This window comes from Sapajus apella, unplaced genomic scaffold, assembly GCF_009761245.1.
Source record: "Sapajus apella isolate SASKATOON/1434 unplaced genomic scaffold, GSC_monkey_1.0 scaffold69, whole genome shotgun sequence".
Taxonomy (NCBI): domain Eukaryota; kingdom Metazoa; phylum Chordata; class Mammalia; order Primates; family Cebidae; genus Sapajus; species Sapajus apella.
Window position 1 is genome coordinate 3,470,220 of NW_022437009.1, and position 19,051 is coordinate 3,489,270.

The 19,051-nt window shown below is 47.5% G+C and overlaps 1 protein-coding gene across 4 annotated transcripts in view; it reads left to right on the forward strand.

Moving 5' to 3' along the window:
• The first annotated feature begins 6,140 nt into the window (after window positions 1-6,140).
• Window positions 6,141-19,051, forward strand: part of IGSF3 (immunoglobulin superfamily member 3) — a 94,246-nt gene continuing 81,335 nt past the window's right edge. For 2 of the 4 annotated variants that reach the window (XM_032249620.1, XM_032249623.1), the window contains exons 1-2: window positions 6,141-6,277; window positions 6,937-7,610. In XM_032249620.1, coding sequence (XP_032105511.1) covers window positions 7,568-7,610 — 43 coding nt within the window. In that variant the 5' untranslated portion in view covers window positions 6,141-6,277; window positions 6,937-7,567. Of the gene's footprint in view, window positions 6,278-6,372; window positions 6,534-6,936; window positions 7,611-19,051 lie in introns of those variants that run through there. The other 2 variants (XM_032249622.1, XM_032249621.1) reach the window with 2 other exon arrangements.

Here is a 19,051-nt window from a genome sequence, read left to right on the forward strand (position 1 = left end):
TTTGGGAGGCCAAGGCGGGTGGATCACGAGGTCAAGAGATCGAGACCTTCCTGGTCAACATGGTGAAACCCTGTCTCTACTAAAAATACAAAACATTAGCTGGGATTACAGGCACGCGCCACCATGCCCAGCTAATGTTTTGTATTTTTAGTAGAGACAGGGTTTCACCATGTTGACCAGGAAGGTCTCGATCTCTTGACCTCGTGATCCACCCGCCTTGGCCTCCCAAAGTGCTGGGATTACAGGCTTGAGCCACCGCGCCCGGCCGGAAGACCCCTTTCAAAAGTATTCTTAGACTAGTCTTAGACATATGTTCAGAAATAGGATCTTTTGGAGGCACAGCCAGTTTGGGACTTTCTCACTAATCTAATCAACCTCTCTTTTTTTTTTTTTTTTTTTTTGAAAACGGAGTTTTGCTCTTGTTGCCCAGGCTGGAGTAAATTATCTTGGCTCACTGCAACCTTGCCTCCTGGGTTCCAGCGATTCTCCTGCCTCAGCCTCCCAAGTAGCTGGAACTGCAGGCACCTACCACCATGCTCAGCTAATTTTTTGTATTTTTAGTAATGATGGGGTTTCACCATGTTGGCCAGGCTGGCCTTGAACTCCTGACCTCAGGTGACCCACCTGCCTCGGCCTCCCAAAGTGCTGGGATTACAGGCATGAGCCAACGTGCCCGGTCATCAGCCTCATTTTACAGAAGTAACTTGGGTCCAGAGCGGTCAAAACGCAGCATCGGCAGCAGACCCTGAACTGGATGCTAGAATTTCTGACTCCGGGTTTCCTGCTCCTTAGACGATGTAAAGTACATGATTAGTGAAGAGAACAGCCAGTGAACACTGAGAACTAAATACCAGGCGTTTTGCTAAGTTCTTTCCATATATCAACTCATTTAATCCTTCCAGCCTCCCTTCCATGGCAGGTGCTATTTGTTAGCCCCTTTTATAAATGAGAAACTTAGAGCAAGGGAACACCCAGAGTTAGGTGTCAATAATTGCAGATCTGGGAGACAAACCCAGGCGTTCTTCTTCAGATCTGCTCTTCACCATCAGCCAAGAAAATAAGCGAACACAGCACAGGAGTTTTGTGAAGAAAGAATGTTAGCTGAATACACTCTTATTCCCCCCTCTGGAATAAACCCAGTCCTTGAAACTCCATGGCGGGGGGGGGAGGGGTGCAAATCCAGACTCTTCTCTAACGCTAGATGGCGCATCTCAGATTTTGAGCACCCACCTGTGGATAAAGCCTTTGGGACTACCCACTAGGTACCCTGATCTCAAGATATCATAGTCACCTCTCTCTCTCTCTTTTTAAAATTTATTTTGACAGATGGGGTGTGGGCTGGGCGCAGTGGCTCATGCCTGTAATCCCAGCACTTTGGGAGACTGAGGCGGGCAGATCATGAGGTCAGAAGTTCGAGACCAGCCTGACCAGCATGGTGAAACCTTTGTCTCTTCTAAAAATACAAAAAAAATTAGATGGGTATGGTGGCGTGCCTGTAGTCCCAGCTACTCAGGATTCGGAGGCAGGAGAATCGCTCCCAGGAGGTGGAAGTTGCAGTGAGCTGAGATCGCGCCACTGCACTTCAGCCTGGGTGAGAGTGAGACTCCATCTCAAAAAAAAAAAAAAAAAAAAAAAAAGACAGATGGTATCCTTTGTAAGTTATTCCTAGTCTTTGGCTCTGGGGATCCTTGCCTGTGTAGGAGGGTAAATCACCAAGAAGAAAGCTGGCTCTCGGCAGAATTGTTGAGTGGGACACTTTTAGCTCCAACTTGGCCGTTTTGTGAGGTAGGGAAGCTTTGCTCTTTTCATTTGGCATTCAAAGTACATTAAGAACAATGAACATCGGTTGTTTGTGCGTACACAGTGTCAGGCTATCTTTAGACAAAATGCCTTGGCTTCAACCTTCTAAGTGACAAAGGAGAACTTGGCTAACACCCTTCATTTTTTCCCCTTAAAACATGTAACTCTATGCCATTTGTGGTTTTATATTAGCCTTTTGGTTATAGCCATGGTAGGTCTAGAAATCTTAAACTGATAACATATGACTATATCTTACCCATGAACAAATTTTGAGTTGCCCCCCAACAGTGTTTAATTAGTTAATTAATTAGTAAATTTGTCTGCCCTCTCAACCCAGCTTTTCCTCACTCTAGGAAGAACTAGAAAGAGGCGGGACTAATTTATTTTTGAAGCACTAGTTTCCATTGAGCAAAATTAAGAAGATTTTTTTTAAAATGTGGATTTCCTGATTTTCTCAAAAGGTAGGATAATCAGGCAACACGACACCTTCCTCCAGAGCAGCAACACTTTGCTGAAGCTGTGCGTGCTCTTTCAGGCCATGCCCTGGGTGCCCCAGTACTCCCTGGCACTATGCTTCCGCTTGACTTCTGCAGGCTTCTGAATTTAACTCCCTGGTGGACAAGATCAAGGAGTCTTCCTAAATGTCCAAAATGAACACCTGATTCCAGGCCAGTCTAGTAGAGTTTTCAAAATTCGAATGTAGAATGTTTTGCAGCAAGCTGGAATGTTCAGCCTGGGCACCAGACACTGCCAAGGGCACTACTCTCCTTTGACATCTCACCTTCCCTGAGGACTCCTTCCAATTCTTTTCTTTTCTCCCTCTCCCTCTCTCTCTCTCTCTTTTAAGATGGAGTTTTGTTCTTGTTGCCCAGGCTGGAGTGCAGCAGTGTGATCTCAGCTCACCGCAACTTCCACCTCCCGGGTTCAAGAGATTCTTCTGCCTCGGCCTCCCGAGTAATTGGAATTACAGGCATGTGCCACCACAGCTGGCTAATTTTTGTATTTTTAGTAGAGACGGGGTTTCTCCATGTTGGTCAGGCTGGTCTGGAACTCCCGACTTCAGGTGATCCACCTGCCTCAGCCTCCCAAAAGTTCTGGGATTACAGGCGTGAGCTACGGTGACCAGCCTCCAATTTATTTCTCTGCCTGCTGATGAGCTCCTGAAGGGGCCACCATCACATCACTGTGCAGGCCTTATTTCACTTAATCGTTTCTATGTCCGGAGGGCAGAGGCATTCTTTTAAATTACACTTTTCTGTCCCCATCCAATGCTTTGCACAGTTCTTTGCATATCATAGATGCTCCATAAACGTGGAAATTAGAAAATGCCATGCTGGGAATCAGCCATAACACATCTGGGTGGTGATGGAAGTCGAGGGTTGAAAGATCATCCAGAAGGATGCAAGGGGCCAAGTAGTATGAAGAGGGGCAGCTTAGATGGAAAGAACCAGTCATAGGGAAGGGATTATTGAGTATAGGAGTTCAAGGATGAAGGTATAGGCAGAGGCCTCAGGAAGTGTGGTCCTGGGGAGAGTTTGGGCAGCTTGGGGGGGCCAGAGAGCTTCCAAACAGGCTGAGATGGCCCGTCTGAACGACTCCTTGACTCTTCTCTTTCTCTCCCGCTTCATATTCAGTTCTTCAAAGAATTTAATCGACTCTGCCTTCTAAACGCTTCCAGACTCCACCCACTTCCACAACCTGCCTCACCACCAGCCTAGCCTAAGCCATATCGTCTCTCACCTGCACAATGGAAAGAACCTCCCATTCAGTGTCCCTTGTACACTCCTACCTTCTGATGCTCTCTTCTTACCCAGCAGCCAGAGTTACCCACGCTCCCCAGGTTAGAAGATCCTACTAGATTTGGCCTCTTTGGCCTCTCAGATCACATTCCTCCTTGTCCTTCTCTTTTACACCATTTCAGACACACTAACACACCTTTTATTTTCTGAACATGTTAAGCGGCTTTGCATTTGCTGTTCCCTGAGCTTGGAATATTCTTCCTCTGGATTTTCCAGCGCTCACACCCTCCCTGTAATCAGGTCTCTTCTCAAATGTCACTTCCTCTGAGAGATTTTTTTTTTTTTTTTTTTTTTTAAGACAGAGTCTTGCTCTGTCACCAGGCACCAGGCTGGAGGGCAGTGGCACGATCTCGGCTCACTGCAACTTCTGCCTCCCAGGTTCAAGCAATTCTCTTGCCTCAGCCTCCTGAGTAGCTGAGACTACAGGCACACACCACCACCACCACACCTAGCAAAGAGTCCTTTTTCCCACTGTAACCCCCAAACATACACACTATTTCTTTTCTGTTTTTTGTTTGTTTGTTTTGGAGACACTCTCCCTGTGTAGTGTGATCTTAGCTCGCTGCAAACTCCGCCTCCCAGGCTCAAGTGATTCTCATGCCTCAGCCTCCCAAGTAGTTGGGACCACAGGTGTGCGCCACCATGCCCGGCTAATTTTTGTATCTTTTGTAGAGACTGTGTTTTGCCGTGTTGGCCAGGCTGGCCTAGAACTCCTGACCTCAAGTGATCCACGTGCTTTGGCCTCCCAAAGTGCTGGGATTACAGGCATGAGCCACTGTACCCGGCCACACATTTCTTTACTCCACTTTTCTTCAGAACATGTTATGTTATATTACATGCTTGTTTCACTGTCTGTGTTTCCCACCAGAATGTAGGCTTCATGAGAGCAGAGACTTTTCTTGACACACAGTAGGTGCTCAATAAACAAATGACAAGAGTCTAGCAGATGGGAACTGAGAGCTACCGGAGTCACAGGTGTCTCTGGGAAAGGGGTAATAATTAACACACAAGAAAAGATTCCTGGCCAGGTGTGGTGGCTCAAGCCTGTAATCCTAGCACTTTGGGAGGCTGAGGCAGGTGGATCACAAAGTCAGAAGTTCAAGACCAGCCTGGCCAACACGGTGAAACTCCACCTCTACTAAAAATACAAAATTTAGCTGTGTGTGGTGGCACACGCCTGTAGTCCCAGCAACTCAGGAGGCTGAGGCAGGCGAATCACTTAGACCCGGGAGGCGGAGGTTGCAGTGAGCTGAGATCACACTTCTGCACTCCAGCCTGGGTAACAGAGTGAGAAAATAAATATTTTATTTATTTTCATTAAAATAAAACAAACAAACAAACAAAAAACCTAATAACCATACTCCCTTATTCAACACCTTCAGTGGCTTCCCTATGGCCCCAACCCCTTAACACACCATACAATGCCCTCTAGGTTCTGGCGTCCGATTTCTTTCTTCTCAGCTCATTGCTTGTCACTTCTCTCCTACAGTCAAGTTTGGGTCCAGCAGAGTGTCCTGATCCTCTAACTGGGTTCCTCTCTGGGCCTGCAGAGGTGCTGTTTCTTCAGTCTGCGATTCCTCCCCTCTGTCTCCTCCTCTGCTGCTGCCTTCTGCTTCTTGGCATTCAACCGAGTTTTCTTTTCCTCTAAGAAGCTTTCCTGGGACCTACCCTGACCAAAGCTCCCTCCTCCTAGCTCCTCCCCCAATAACACAGGGTTGGGGGCTCTGAATTTGCTTTCTCAACACTGTACTTTTCTTGTGATGTTCATTTTATGCTCCGTGTCCCCACTAGACTGCAAGTTCCGTGAAGGCAGGGTGGTCTATTCTGCTCTGGTCGCCTTGTGATGGTGTCTCTCCAGCAGGTTGTGTGGGTTAAGTAGTGAGGGAATGAAAAAGCACTTGCTTTACAGGGCGTTGGTCATAAAATAATAGCTTCTGTTTACTGACCACTTAGGATGTATCAGGCACCATTCTAAACGCTTTACAAGTATCTCGCAGACTTCTCACATAACCCTCTTGAGTAGGGGCTATCTCTCCACATAACAGATGGAGAAATTGAGGCAGAGAGAGGTTAAGTAACTTGGCCAAGGTTCACAGCGAGGAAGTGGAGGAGCCGACGTTAGAACCCAGGCCGTTTCCAGAGTCCAAATTCTATCCGAGAGTGAAGTGCAATATGGGGTTCCACTGCATGAACAGATATGTCTCCAGCAAAGGGCTTTGTTTTTGCTTCCAGGAGAAAGGACGAGCTTCTGCGCCGCCGGCCTCCCAGCTCATGGGTCGCCGGCCTGGCTTTGGAAAGGGCCGCCCCGGAGTCTGGGTGTGAAGCCCTGATTAACTTTCCGGGCTGCCCGGCCCGCACGCCAGCCCCGCCCGGGTCCTCTGGTGCCGCCGGCCACCCGCTTGCCCCCGCCAGGCCCGGGGCCGGGACTCGCGTCTCCGGGGGCGGGGCTGGGGGCGGGGTCGGGCCGCGCTCCGAGGCCGCCGCCCTGGCCCCGCGCTCGCCTCGCCGGGTGCAGCGGGCCGGGCCGGAGCCGGGGGCGGGGACTCGGGAGGGGCCGCAGCGCAGCTGCCGGTGCAGTTGCGGGAGAGGAGGAAGCGGCGCGTCCCCTGAGGCGTGCGCCGGGACGGACCGCCGGACGGTCGGACAGACGCGCGCGGAGGGACAGGGCCGGGGGCGAGGTCAGGCTCGGCGGGGCGCGGGCGGCGCCGGGGAGGGGGCGGCAGCGAGGGGAGCCCGGGCCCTCGGGAGGGAGGCGGGGCGCGGGGCGCGGGGCGCGGGCCCGGCGCTGGCTCCGCTCGGGGTCGGGCCGAGACCCCTCCCCTGGCCCGGCGGGCGCGCGGCAAGCGCGCTCCGGCTGCGGAAAGCGGAGCCCCCGACTCCCTTCTTCTCCGGTCTCTTTTCTTTCCAATCAGCGAGAAATAAACACCCGGGAAGGTAAAACAATAGCGGGGCCACCTGGGACGCGTCGCGCGCGGAGCTCCCACGATCGGGGCGGGGGCCGGGAGTCGCGGCCCCTCCGCGGAGCCCCTTCCCGATTTGCCCCCGCGGAGGGTGGGGCTACCCGCGGCGCCCAGGCTGGGTAGGAGGTGACGGGGATTCCCAGGAGTGAAGCCTTTGGTGAAAGTATTTCAGGAACAATCGGGCTTCCCGCTGTTGCCCTACTCTGGTCAGGGAAACTGAGGCGGAGGGAAAGACAGCGACTTGCCCAAGGTCAGAATGCAGAGGCTGACTGTCCTGGTCCAGGAACCGGCCGCGGTGTCCGGACCAGCTCAGCGCTCAGCCCCTGTGGGTGCTGCAGCTTTGCCTTTGATGAAAATCTCTGTTGTGTTTGTTACAGAAATCTGCTGGCGCTGGGGACTGCTTCAGGGCTGCGGAACGCCAACTTGCTTCGTGTGCTCCAGGCCGGTGTGGGGCAGGTGGCGCCCCCGTGACCTACCACCATGGATGGAAACGGACTTTTTGGTGAAGAAACCCAAACGGTTGATGCCAGCCAGGGTGATTTGGCCGGCAAAGGTTTTGACAAAACCTGTTCTGTTCCCTTTGGGGAATCCGAATGAGGGAGATCACAGACACCTTCACTGGGAAGCCAAGGACATTTCTGTATAATCAGTGGATGAAAGGATTTTCTCAGACTCTTTTTTCCCTGTTCCTGGAGGATTAATCCACTGCAAGCTACAATTCCAGTGGAAACTGCAAGGCACACGATGTGGCAGGAGCCGGGAGCGCCTTTGGAATTGTTGTGGACCTTTCCTGTAGCATAGGGGAGTTTTCACACATGCCTTCACTCCTCCCCTTCCCCTCAACCCCCTCCTTTCTGATCTCTTCTCTTTAATTTGTTCCCATTTTTCTGAGTTAAGTTCTATTTCCAAAACTGTTCTCTGGAGCTATAAGTGGATTGCCAGAAATGAGAGATTAGGAGCTGGGAGAAGAGGAAGCGCCCTGTGTTGTGTCTCCTGGAGGCTGCCGACATGAAGCGCTTTTTCCCGGTGCTGTGCTGTCTGGCTGTGCTGGGTAAGTGGCTCTGCTTATCAGTGCAATCGAAGTGAAAGTTTAACCTGCTCTTGGTTCCTGTAATTTCTTGTGGTTCTTTTTCATTAACACTAGGCTTTGGGGGACACCAGGAGACAGCCAGTGTGTGTCACAGGTTGGAGTGGAGTAGCAGGAGGCCCGTTTCTGACCCAGGAGCAGCGGGGAAATATCATTTGTTGTCTTTAAGCAGGAACATTTGCTGTTCTTAAAGTGTCCGCCTTGGGCCCTGGGGTGAGGTCCTACATCTGCACATCTCTGGTTTAGGGACTTCCTATGGCTGGCGGGCTGCTGTCTTGTAGCATGGCAAACATGGATGCTTGGTGTTTTCACTTCTTTGTTGGCCTGAATTGATTCCTGATTGGGAGCAGGAACATAATTCCCCTCTGTCTCCAAAGTTGGTTTGCTCTTAATGATGGTGCCTTTTTTGAGGTGGAAATGAGAGTAAGTGGGATGGGGGCTTGAAGGGATGCTTTGCCTACCTGAGTGGCGTGTAGGCTACAAATGGGAGGGCACTAGTCCTGTGTCTCCTCACTAAGGAAGCTTAGATCATAGTTCTGGGAGAAAGAGAGGCTGAAGTCAAGGAAGCTGCCTGGTAGGGGAAGTGTTGGGATTGGCTTTTGTGCTCCCACTAAAGATCAGAATGCTTAGAATGGGAGGAAGAAACTATGGCCCTGAGAAGTGAACCTTTGACACCTCTCTAAGGATCCGCATGAAGAGGCCCCAGCAGAGAGGCCCCTCTGCTCAACAATTGCCTATTCTTTTTATGCCATTGAGTCCTGTCTTCAGCTTGATGTCTTAGAACACATCTCAGGTCTAGGGTAAACTTCATTGCCAGGATTTGGTTCCATTCTCTTTCCCCATCTGAGACCTCATACAAGAGCACACCCTCTGCCCTCTCTGTAAGGCTCAGTCCTCTGTGTTCAGAAGGGATTATGATTGTTGCCTGCAGGGTTCACATCTCCAAATCTAGGTGTCTTGCACATAGGGGACTCACTGGTGATCTGTGGGCGGTGGAGATTGCTTCCATACGTTGTCTACACCCTTGCAATAGTTAACAGGTGTGTGGGAAGGGAATGGACTTTAGAATTAGGGGACCTGAGTTCCTATCCCAGCTTCACCATGACTGACATCTGAATATCCATAAAACAGAAACAACAAAACAAGGGAAGGTGTGACAATTACAGGATATAGGGTGCCCTAAATGCCTTGACTGCCTTAAATAATGTCTGAAACTCATAATAGATTTGTTCAATCTGTGGTTCTCAAACTCTCGTGAGCATGTTGGAATCACTGGGGAAGCTTTTAAAAATTCTGATTTCAGGCAACAACCCAGATCAGTGAAAGCAAACTCGCTTGCGGGGTAGGACCCAGGTATCAGCCTTTGAGCTCTCTGAGGTAATTCCACTCGTGGTTCAGTTAGAAAACCAGTGGGTGAGTTCACTAGGGCCAGTGTTCCGCCACCCAGCGCAGGCAGACGCCCTGCTGGCAGTGAGTTTAGTCATCTTCTGTTCAGCTGTGGGCTGGGATACAGGCAGTGTCTCTGTGTCGCCTGTATGCTCAGGCAGAGTCAAGAAGGCAGGGAGCCCTCCATTTGCTAGTTTCTTCATATTGGAACTATATTTGTTGTACTGTATGTGTCATTGGCTTACTGTCTGGGTTTACATCAGCAATTAGTGATTCATGTGGATTCAACAGGACACAAGCAAGGAAAGCCCTTGGGGAGGTTTGGATGGGGGGTGGGGTGTGTGGCTAAGGAGGGAAAGAGGGCTGAGTGGCAGGGTGGGGCCGGGGCAGGAGAAGTAACCATGAATGGGAAAACCAGGCAATGTGACATTTGTGCCTTTTGTTTCTTCTGGCTGCTTAAGAAATGTAAGGCTTCCTGCTGGTCCCCCTGCTGTTCGCTCTCTGGGCCACTCTGTGGAGTGGAGCTCGGGCCCTGGCACCTGGCAGGTGCTGTCATTTTCCCTCCACCCCCACCTTCATGTGTAAACTGGTGCCATGGAGGAAAATGAGCGTCAAGGTGGCTTTAAAGGGGGCATGGTGGCAGACGCCCAGATGTGGCTGAAGTGGGAAGGTTTGGAACTGTAGGCATGCATGTGGATCTCTGCCTGATTTAGAGCCCTGCTGGTGGAACCTCGTCTTTCTCTTCACCTGGTGGGTTTCAGTATGGGGGGAAGGAGGCCTGGCTACTACCTTCTTAATCTGAGAGAGGCAGAAGGCATTTGGGGAGGGAGCAAAACCCATGCTGGGGTCTTATTTCCTGCCTGCAGTCTGATGTGGTCTGATTCATGTGTCAGCATTCCTGCTGTGTAATGTGAATTAATGCGAAGTGTGAATTTAAAACAGCAAAGAATCCTAAGGTTTTAAGCTCATGTAGGTCACATGCCTGGTATAAAATTTTGTTTATGAAAAGTTGGGTAAGGCTGAGTGCTCTGGAAAGTGAGACTGATGCAGGTGCCAGCCTCTATAAATGGCTCTTTAGTTAGAAAACCCCATGACAGTATGTGAGGGGGTAAACAGGGTAAATCTCGGAGACGCTTTCAACTCCCTTGACATCATAGACCTGTGCTTTTCTGCTCCCGTCCTTTGCCAGTGTCTGGGTTGGGAATCAGATTCCTCTTTTACTTTCTGCTGGGATACTGATTCCTGCTTATTTCTTTGCCATGCCCTTTGTTTTTGTACCGGCTCTCTTGACCTCTGTGTCTTGTTTCCTCCTGTCCTAATCCTAAGTACCTCACCCAAAAAGGGTTGTGGTGGCAGGGCATGTCTCTGCCACCACAACCCTTGGTTCCAATTACAAAGCCATTTAAGCCTGGCCCTGGTTGAGCCATGAGTGTAGTAAAGTCTTTACTTGAGAACAGATGTAGCCAGAGGGGCAGAAGATTAGAGACAGAATAGAGGCTGGTGCAGTGGTAGGAAGGGAAGGGTGATTGGAAATGTGCCTGGGAGCAGCCTGCATGAGTGACAATGACATGGGAAGATGACAGCAGTGTAGGAGAGAGAGAATAGGATTTGTGTCTGCTAGAACAGGAAGGAAATTCTCAGGAAAGATGAATATGAGCTTTAGACACATAAAGCACATTTTGATCTTGTGCAGCCATGAAGAGTTATACCTCCCAGACCAGTGCTGATGTTGCAAACAAGATTAAAAAGCTTTAAAAGTGTTAGCAATGAAAAATGTAGCAGATTGGGACACCTGAGAACCTGTAGATGGCAAATGATCATTTATGTTCTGCTCCAGAGGGATAGAAGTTCATTTGTAGAGTTTGGGAAGTCTCTTGTTTGAATAGGATAAGGCTGAGGAAGCCATCACTTACTTCCCAGTTAGTTAAAGAAGGTTTCTTAAGGGAGAGGCCAGAGGGTGCTTCTGAAAGGGATTGAAAGAAACTTTGAAGTACTGGTGGGTGTGACCTCAGAGGCAGGGCTGGAGTGATCAAAAGCAGAAGAGAAAGAGGAGGCAGAGAAAAGTGAGGTATTTGGAGCAATCAGGAGAAGGGTTCTCAAAGAAAGGGATGAGAATTGTGATTTATGGATGAGCGTACACAAGTGTCCTAATAGTTGTCCCAGAGGTAGTGCACTTCCCTTTCCTGGGGACCATTTGACAGGGTTGCAGTAGAAGAACATTCTTGTGAGGAGAACTTCGCCTACTAGGATGCCTTTCAACTCTGAGAATCATTGAGCTACCTCCAGGTATCCCCAGGGCTGTGTAAAGATGTTGCCATCTTCTACAGTTTTCATGGCAGCAAGACTGCTGGTACTTCCATAACGGCAGTAATACCAGCTCTCCTACCTCGAGTCCTTACTGTGACCCAAGGCCTATATCATTCAGTTTTCAAAACAACCCTGCAAGATGGATACCTTGCATCATCACATTTTTATAGATGGGGAGATTGACGCTTAGGGAGGTTAAGTAACTTGCCTAAGCTGGGCGTGGTGGCTCATGCCTGCAATCCAAGCACTTTGGGAGGCTGAGGCGGATGGATCACTTGAGGTCAGGACTTCAAGACTAGCCTGGCCAACATGGTGAAACCATGTCTCTACTAAAAATACAAAAATTAGCCAGACATGGTGGTGCATGCCTGTAATCCCAGTTACCTGGGAGGCTGAAGCAGGAGAATCACTTGAAACTGGGAGGTGGAGGTTGCAGTGAGACAAGATTGTGCCATTGCACTCCAGCCTGGGCAACAGAGCGAGACTCTGTCTCAAAAAAAAAGTAACTTGCTTAAGATAGATTGCTGACAGTGTTAGGGCTCCAAGCCCCTTCTGTCTTGCCCTCTATTCCCAAGATGATTTCATGGTCTAAGATGACTCTTCTAGCCCCAGCCATCAGGAAGGAAGAAGAGGACTAGTGAAGGATGGGACCTCTTAATGTAAGGATACTTACTGGAAGTTATACACATCACTTCTGCTAACATTCTCATTGGCTAGAACCCAGTCATGTGACCATACTTAGCAGCAAAAGGGCTGGAAAATATGCTTATCTTGAGGGTCCATGTGTCCTGAGAAAAACTTGGGATTCTATGACTGTAGGGAAAAAAGAGAACAGATTTTGGAGAACAGCTGCCCGTCTCTGCCATAGTCACAAAGCTAAAAAGTGGCAGAGTAGGGCTTTGAAGTCAGGACCATTTGGTTCCAAATCCTGCATTCTTTCATCTAATAAGCTATTCCCTTTTCTGAGGCTGAGCCTCTGGCTTCTAAGAAGGCTTGTTAGGAAGGCATGAGCTAGATGAGCTAACATTTATTTCATAGGAAGCAACCTAAATCAGCGTATAATTAAACACTACATGTTGTGGTTTTATCAAATGAGTATTAAAGTGTTTGTAGAGTGCTTATGTACCAGTCACTGTGCTAAACACTTTACATAGCAAGACCTTCTGTATAAAGTTCTTAAAGACCATCTCTGTCATGTTCATTACTGTAGCCCCAGAACTCAGCCTTGTGCCTTGCAAAGTAAGCAGGTGTTCAGTTCATTTTTTGATGAGTGAATGGTTTCACAAGGCAGGTGTTATTTCTGTGTTGGCTTTCTTGATCAAGGTCAAGGAGATTCAAGACACTTCTCCCCTGAACACAATAATGGTCAAAGGAAAAGAGCTGGAAATTGGCAGAATCTGAATTTGAATTCATATTTGTCTGATTGTAGAGCTTCTTAACCTTTTTTTATGTCATGGACCCTTTTGGCATTCTGTTGAAACCTGTGGACCCCTTCTGAGCATAACATTTTCAAATGCACATGTGGCTGGGCGTGGTGGTTCACGCCTGTAATCCCAGCACTTTGGGAGGCCAAGGTGGGTGGATCACCTGAGGTCAGGAGTTTGAGACCAGCTTGGCCAACATGGTGAAACCCTGTCTCTACTAAAAATACAAAAGTTAGCTGGGCATGGTGGCACGCTTGTAATTGCAGCTACTCGGGAGGCTGAAGCAGGAGAATTGCTTGAACCTGGAGGTTGCCATGAGCTGAGATTGCATCACTGCACTGCAGCCTGGGCGACTCTGTCTCAAAAAAAAAAAGCATACGTAGGCCAGGTGTGGTGACTCACTCCTGTAATCCTAGCACTTTGGGCGACAGAAGCGGCTGGATCACTGGAGCTCAGGAGTTCCAGACCAGCCTGGGCAACATAGTGAGACCCTTCATCTCTATCTACAGACTCATACAGAGTTCAAAGTAAAGTTCGATGTAGGTGATGGTTGTTCAGGAAGACACTCAGAAAGAGGACATGGGCGGAGTGTCCAGAAATGATCAGGATTTGGATGGGGAGGGCATTCCACTTTCAGTTGAGTTCTGATAATGCGAAGGCCTCAGCAGTCATAGTTATTGTGGAGTGGCCTTTACAGACTGGAGAAGTGACTGCCAGTGGTTTTAAGGACCAGTTTAGGTGGGGTGATGCTGGACACAGAGAACTGGTTTAAATTATAATGAGTCTGGGATTTAGGTTTAGAGTAAGTCCCAGAACCCAGGCCACTGTTGCTGAGCCCAGGCTTGGGAACTGGAGAAAGCGGTCCCAGTTGCTGACCTCTCGTGGTCCCCGGCTTTGGGCGTGCAGTGCATCCTTAGTGATGACTCCTTGATTAATATTTTCAGCGTCTGGCCAGGCACAGTGGCTCATGCCTGTAATCCTGGCACTTTGGGAGGCTGAGGCGGAGGATCACTTGAGCTCAGGAGTTTGAGACCAGCCTGAGCAATACAACGAGAGCTCATCTTACTAAAAAATCAAAAACAGCTGGGCATGGTTATGCACAACTTTCTCTCAGTGTCTTTGGAAGTTGAGGTGGGAAGAATCGCTTGAGCCCATACGGTCAAGGCTGCAGTGAGGTGTGATCGCACTACTGCACTCTAGCCTGGGTGGCAGAGTGAGACCCTGTCTCAAAAAAATGTGTGTGTGTGTGTGTGTGTGTGTGTGTGTGTGTGTGTATTTAGGTTCCTGCAGGAGTTCCTCATTTGCCATGAGTGGACACCTGCTTCTTTATTGCCTCAAAGTGAACACAGCTATTCCTTGTAAAGGACTGGTTTTTACTTTAAGGAAATTTAGAACACCTGTGTGTGAATGCCCCCTGATTTTCAAAGAAATGAGTGGTTGCATCAAAATCAAGCTTACATTTGTAGAAAATCACATGTTGCCAAATTATCTCATCAAGAACCCTTTATTAACTGACTAATTGTGGGCCATGGTGGCAGGCACTTAACAAAGACCATGGCAGTAGACCTCCCTGAACTGGAACCCTCAGTTAAGTGGGATTTTGTTTTTATTTTTGAACTCCACCTTCAGAAAGGCAAAAATCACAAGATGTGGTAGCAAGGGTTTATTCTAGAAATTAGCTTCCAAGCAATTGTCAGCCCAGTCTCTATGTCTTCCGCATCTATAATTATAGTAGCAGAAGAGAATGGTGAGCCTGAGGCACTGCAAGATCCTAAATCAAACATTAAATCATATTAACTCTACCCTGGCTCGAAAGTGGCCTGATGTATTTTTAAAAGCTTTATGCTAGGCTTTATAATAACGAGAGTTGAAGCAAGGTTTCCACCTAACCCTCTAATTAAATTCACCGGAAGACCCCATGCCCCATCATCCAGACGACCAGGGCTTTGCTGAACACCACCTGTCCCTGCCCTCTAGGAGAGGTCATCCAAGGCCAGCAGTGAAACAGTCAATCAATTTGCAAATGGACAGGAAGACACTCGGGTTGTGCTCACTGAGGGTAGGTGTCTATTGGGGGAGGGGAGGCCAGGCAAGTCTGTTTTTGTTTTCAGTTTAACAGGAGTGAAGAGGAGGCCAAAGTAACTTCTGAGAGGTCAGTCTGGAAAGGCCTTTGGAAGGGCTGGAATTTTAGGCATTTTTCTTAAGTAATAGGAGAGTGACGTCCTGGTGAAATTGTGGAGGAGAGGGTATGCTGGGTGCTTCTAAAGGGGTGGAGAAACCTCAGTGACCTGGGCTGGGAACCCTAAGGGTGTATGTCTGTAAAAATTGATGCAGTTGGCCAGGCTTGGTGGCTCACATTTGTAATCCTAGCACCTTGGGAGCCCGAGGCGGGTGGATTATGAGATCAGGAGTTCGAGACCAGCCTGGCCCAAATGGTGAAACCCTATCTCTACTACAAATACAAAAACTAGCTGAGTGTGGTGGTACACGCTTGTAATCCCAGCTACTGGGGAGATTGAGGCAGGAGAATGGCTTGAACCCAGGAGGTGGAGGTTGCAGTGAGCTGAGATTGCGCCACTGCACTCCAGCCTGGGTGACAGAGCAAGATTATGTCTTAAAAAAAAAAATTGTCACAGTCAGTTGTCATGAGGACTGGGTATTTGGGCCAGTGACAGGTGGGTGACATCAGAAAGCTGTGAGTGGATATCCTAGAAGGCACTAAGAGGAGGAGACAGGAATGGCACCAGACATTTCTGAAGGTGGGGGAGCCCAGAGGTAGATGCGAAGCGGGGCCTGTTTCTGGACCGAAGCAAGAGCTTTTGTGTATCTGTCAAAACATAATCAGGCCAGGTGAGGTGGCTCACGCCTATAATTCCAGGGCTTTGGGAGGCTGTGGCAGGTAGATCGCCTGAGGTCAAGAGTGCCAAGACCAGCCTGACCAACATGGTGAAACCCTGTCTCTACTAAAAATGCAAAAAATTAGCCAGGTGTGGTTGTGGGTGCCTGTAATCCCGGATACTTGGGAGGCTGAGGCAGGAGAATTGCTTGAACCCAGGAGGTGGAATTTGCAATGAGCTGAGATTGTGCCATTGCATTCCAGCCTGGACAACAAGAGCAAAAAACAAAAATTCCATCTCAAAAACAAAACAAAAACATGAAACCATAATCAGAGCAAAGACATTCTAACAAAACTGTAAACTCAGAGAAATTAGTGACCATTCCTCTAGTGATGCCCACTTCCTGTCAACTTTCAGGTGTCCAGGCCTTCTCTTTATTAAATAAAAAAAAAAAACCCTGATACCAGTTATGTGTTCCTTCTTTGATGCAGTGCAGTTAGCCCACGCTTGCCTTAAGTTGGTGCTATTTTTATGTATTTAATTCTGTTTTTGCATGTGACCCATTGTCTGATGCTCCAGTGTGCAGTCTGCTGCTTCCTTTTGATAGCGACTCTGAGCACACGGTCTCTGCTCTAGGCAGGGCACTGGGTACGCCTGTGGCATCGCTGATGCCATGGCATGAGGCATGAGGCAGGCTTCTCATGTCACTTCTCAAGGACCCATTTTATTAACTCTCCTTCCCCCAGGAGTTCCATATTTTGAAATCTTTTGTTTCCCAGACAATTAGGGAGTAATTAAACGTTTTTACCCACATGATAACCAGTATGATCATTCACACTTGAAACAGTCCAATTCTAAAGCAATATTAGTCTGGTGGTCTGGGTTATGGATGACCAAAGCACATGTATGTTTGACCCATCAGGTCCCTTAGCCCTGTGGTTAGGAAAAGTGGGGTTGGTGATTTTGAAATCTCTAAGGTGATCAGCTTCCCAACCGCATATTCTGCTTTGGGCCTTAGGAACCTTGGATAACCTGGGTTGTGTTTGCCCACTACTTGTTTGCAATGGTGACCTTGATTGACCTTGCTAGGTAGCACTTTTCAGCAGGGAGAGGAAAGGAGATGCAGAGTTGAGCAGTTATTTGCTGTAGATCAGACCATACCTGCTCTATCCCAGCCAGGTACAATCTCTTTCTTTTTCAAAAGACTTTTAGAGAATGAACTTTCACAGTCTTTTTCGTATAACGCCCTGAAAAGGAAATCTCGATATTCATTGAAGATTTGATTCGAAGTAAGTCATAATTTCAAACAGCAGATAAAATGCATTAGGGTAAAGTATTAGGTAAATGTAAGGTGAAGAGATACTGGTTTCTACTTCAGGAGGCAGCTTGTATTTGTTTGCTTAAATTTTTTTTTTTTTTTTTAAGACAGAATCTCACTCTGTTACCCAGGCTGGAGTGCAGTAGCACGATCTTGGATCACTGCAACCTCAGTCTTCTGGGTTTAAGTGATTCTCCTGCCTCCGCCTCCTGAGTAGCTGGGACTACAAGTGCCCTCCACCACGCCTGGCTAATTTTTGTATTTTTAGTAGAGATGGGGTTTCACCATGTTGGCCAGGCTGTTCTCAAACTCCTGACCTCAGGTGATCTGCTGCCTCGGCCTCCCAAAGTGCTGGGATTACAGGTGCGAGCCACTGTGACCGGCCTAATTTTTGACTGATAATTTTTTGATGGAGGTAACGGTGACATTAATTCTGTTATAAGAATGTAGAAGGCAAAATGTAGAAGTTCCCTTCCTTGTCCATGCCTCTTATTGACTTTGATATATATTCTTTATAGTTTGGTATATATTCTTTCAGACCCTTTTCTCTGTATATACTCACACAAATATATTTTTTTCTGACATAAATGGAATCATGCAGAACATACTGTTCAACAACTTGATTTTAAAGGGATGATTTGCTTCACTATTTTTTCAGACTTAATTTTATGGCTATATCAGAACTGATTTGGTTATTTTATAGCTGGTTGAAGCTGTAATTTGTGAAATCGTTGGGGAGTAGTGAGCCTCTTTCAATAACTATGCAACAATAATTTTGCTGTATCAGGAGAGCAAGTAATAACAAAAATCTTACCCTTAAATTTTAATGTATTTAGTGAAAATAATTGACTTATTTATTCTGCATATTTTCTTCAAAAAACACATAAATTCAGCAAATTAAGCACATCCATATTTTATTGGCTATTTTGCTATAATTTTGAAATTATGTTAAATTAAAATGAAGCCTATTTAAAACCTGTTAAGATGACAACCATAAATACTGAATTTTGTGTCTAATTCAGTTAAGCATTCTTGTTTGTTCATGGACCAGAAAAAAAGTGTTCCTGTGTTTTAAATTCCCAAATGACTCCTCCAGATAGAAGGAACTGGACTCAAGCAGCCTCTAAGGTTGCTGGCTACTGGCTCAGCGTTTAAGACTTTAGCCCAAAGGAAGAGAACCTTTTCTTCTCAAGCTTTGCAGCAGCAGTTATTGTTGTAAAAAGATATATCATTTCAAAGTGGTGGGTTACTTCTTATGTTCATGGGAATGACTTTCTTTAACACCTTTGGGAGCAAGAGCAGTTTCTTGGATGGCTCACCTTTAGACCTGATTTTTAAAATAGTTGCTCTTTTGGAGAAATGGCTATGGAATTTGTGCGTCATAGTTGCCCCTTCTTAAACATCATTGTTTGACCTTCTACCCCTTATCCTGAGACCTCTGGGGGCAGTCCATGTTCTAGTAGAATCTACTTCTAATACTTTCCTAAGAAGGCTTTCCCAAGAAGTTCATTCAACAATTTAACCAAGTGCCTACTACAAGCGCTCATTGTTCTGTTATCTCCAGTGCCACAGAATTCAAAGCTAAAATCATGACTGACATTTTAAATAGTCACCTGATATGTATTTTTAATCTTTAATAAATAGAAGGATTAATTAAAAACACTGTGATGTTGGGGCACTCCTTTTTATTCCTAAGGTACATCTTTTTTCTTGCCATTACTTAACCTCTTTTCTTCCTGTTTTGTTCTCAGCTCTTCTTTACAGCCTTAAGTTACCAATGCCCTGGGCCACGGTGAAGGGGGTTACCTTTAGGAGTAAGATGATGAACAGCAGGGATGCGGGGAGAGTGAGGAGAAGGGAGGGGGCTTTGAGGAGGCTAAAGGGAAAACTTTCTTTCTTGAAAATACACAAATATCCCAAGTCCTATGTGTGTGGAATGTCCTTATTACTGCTGGGGATGTTGCCTGTCTGTGGGAATTGGGAATTTCACACTTAGCTGTGAATTTCTAGGAAGGCTGAACAAAAGAGAAATAGAAATAGAGAAATCACATAATGCACACCAGAGAGGAGACAGCATCCATACCATGCTTTCTTCAGAGGAGCCTCGTATAGGGTGTGGTGGGGACAAGGCAA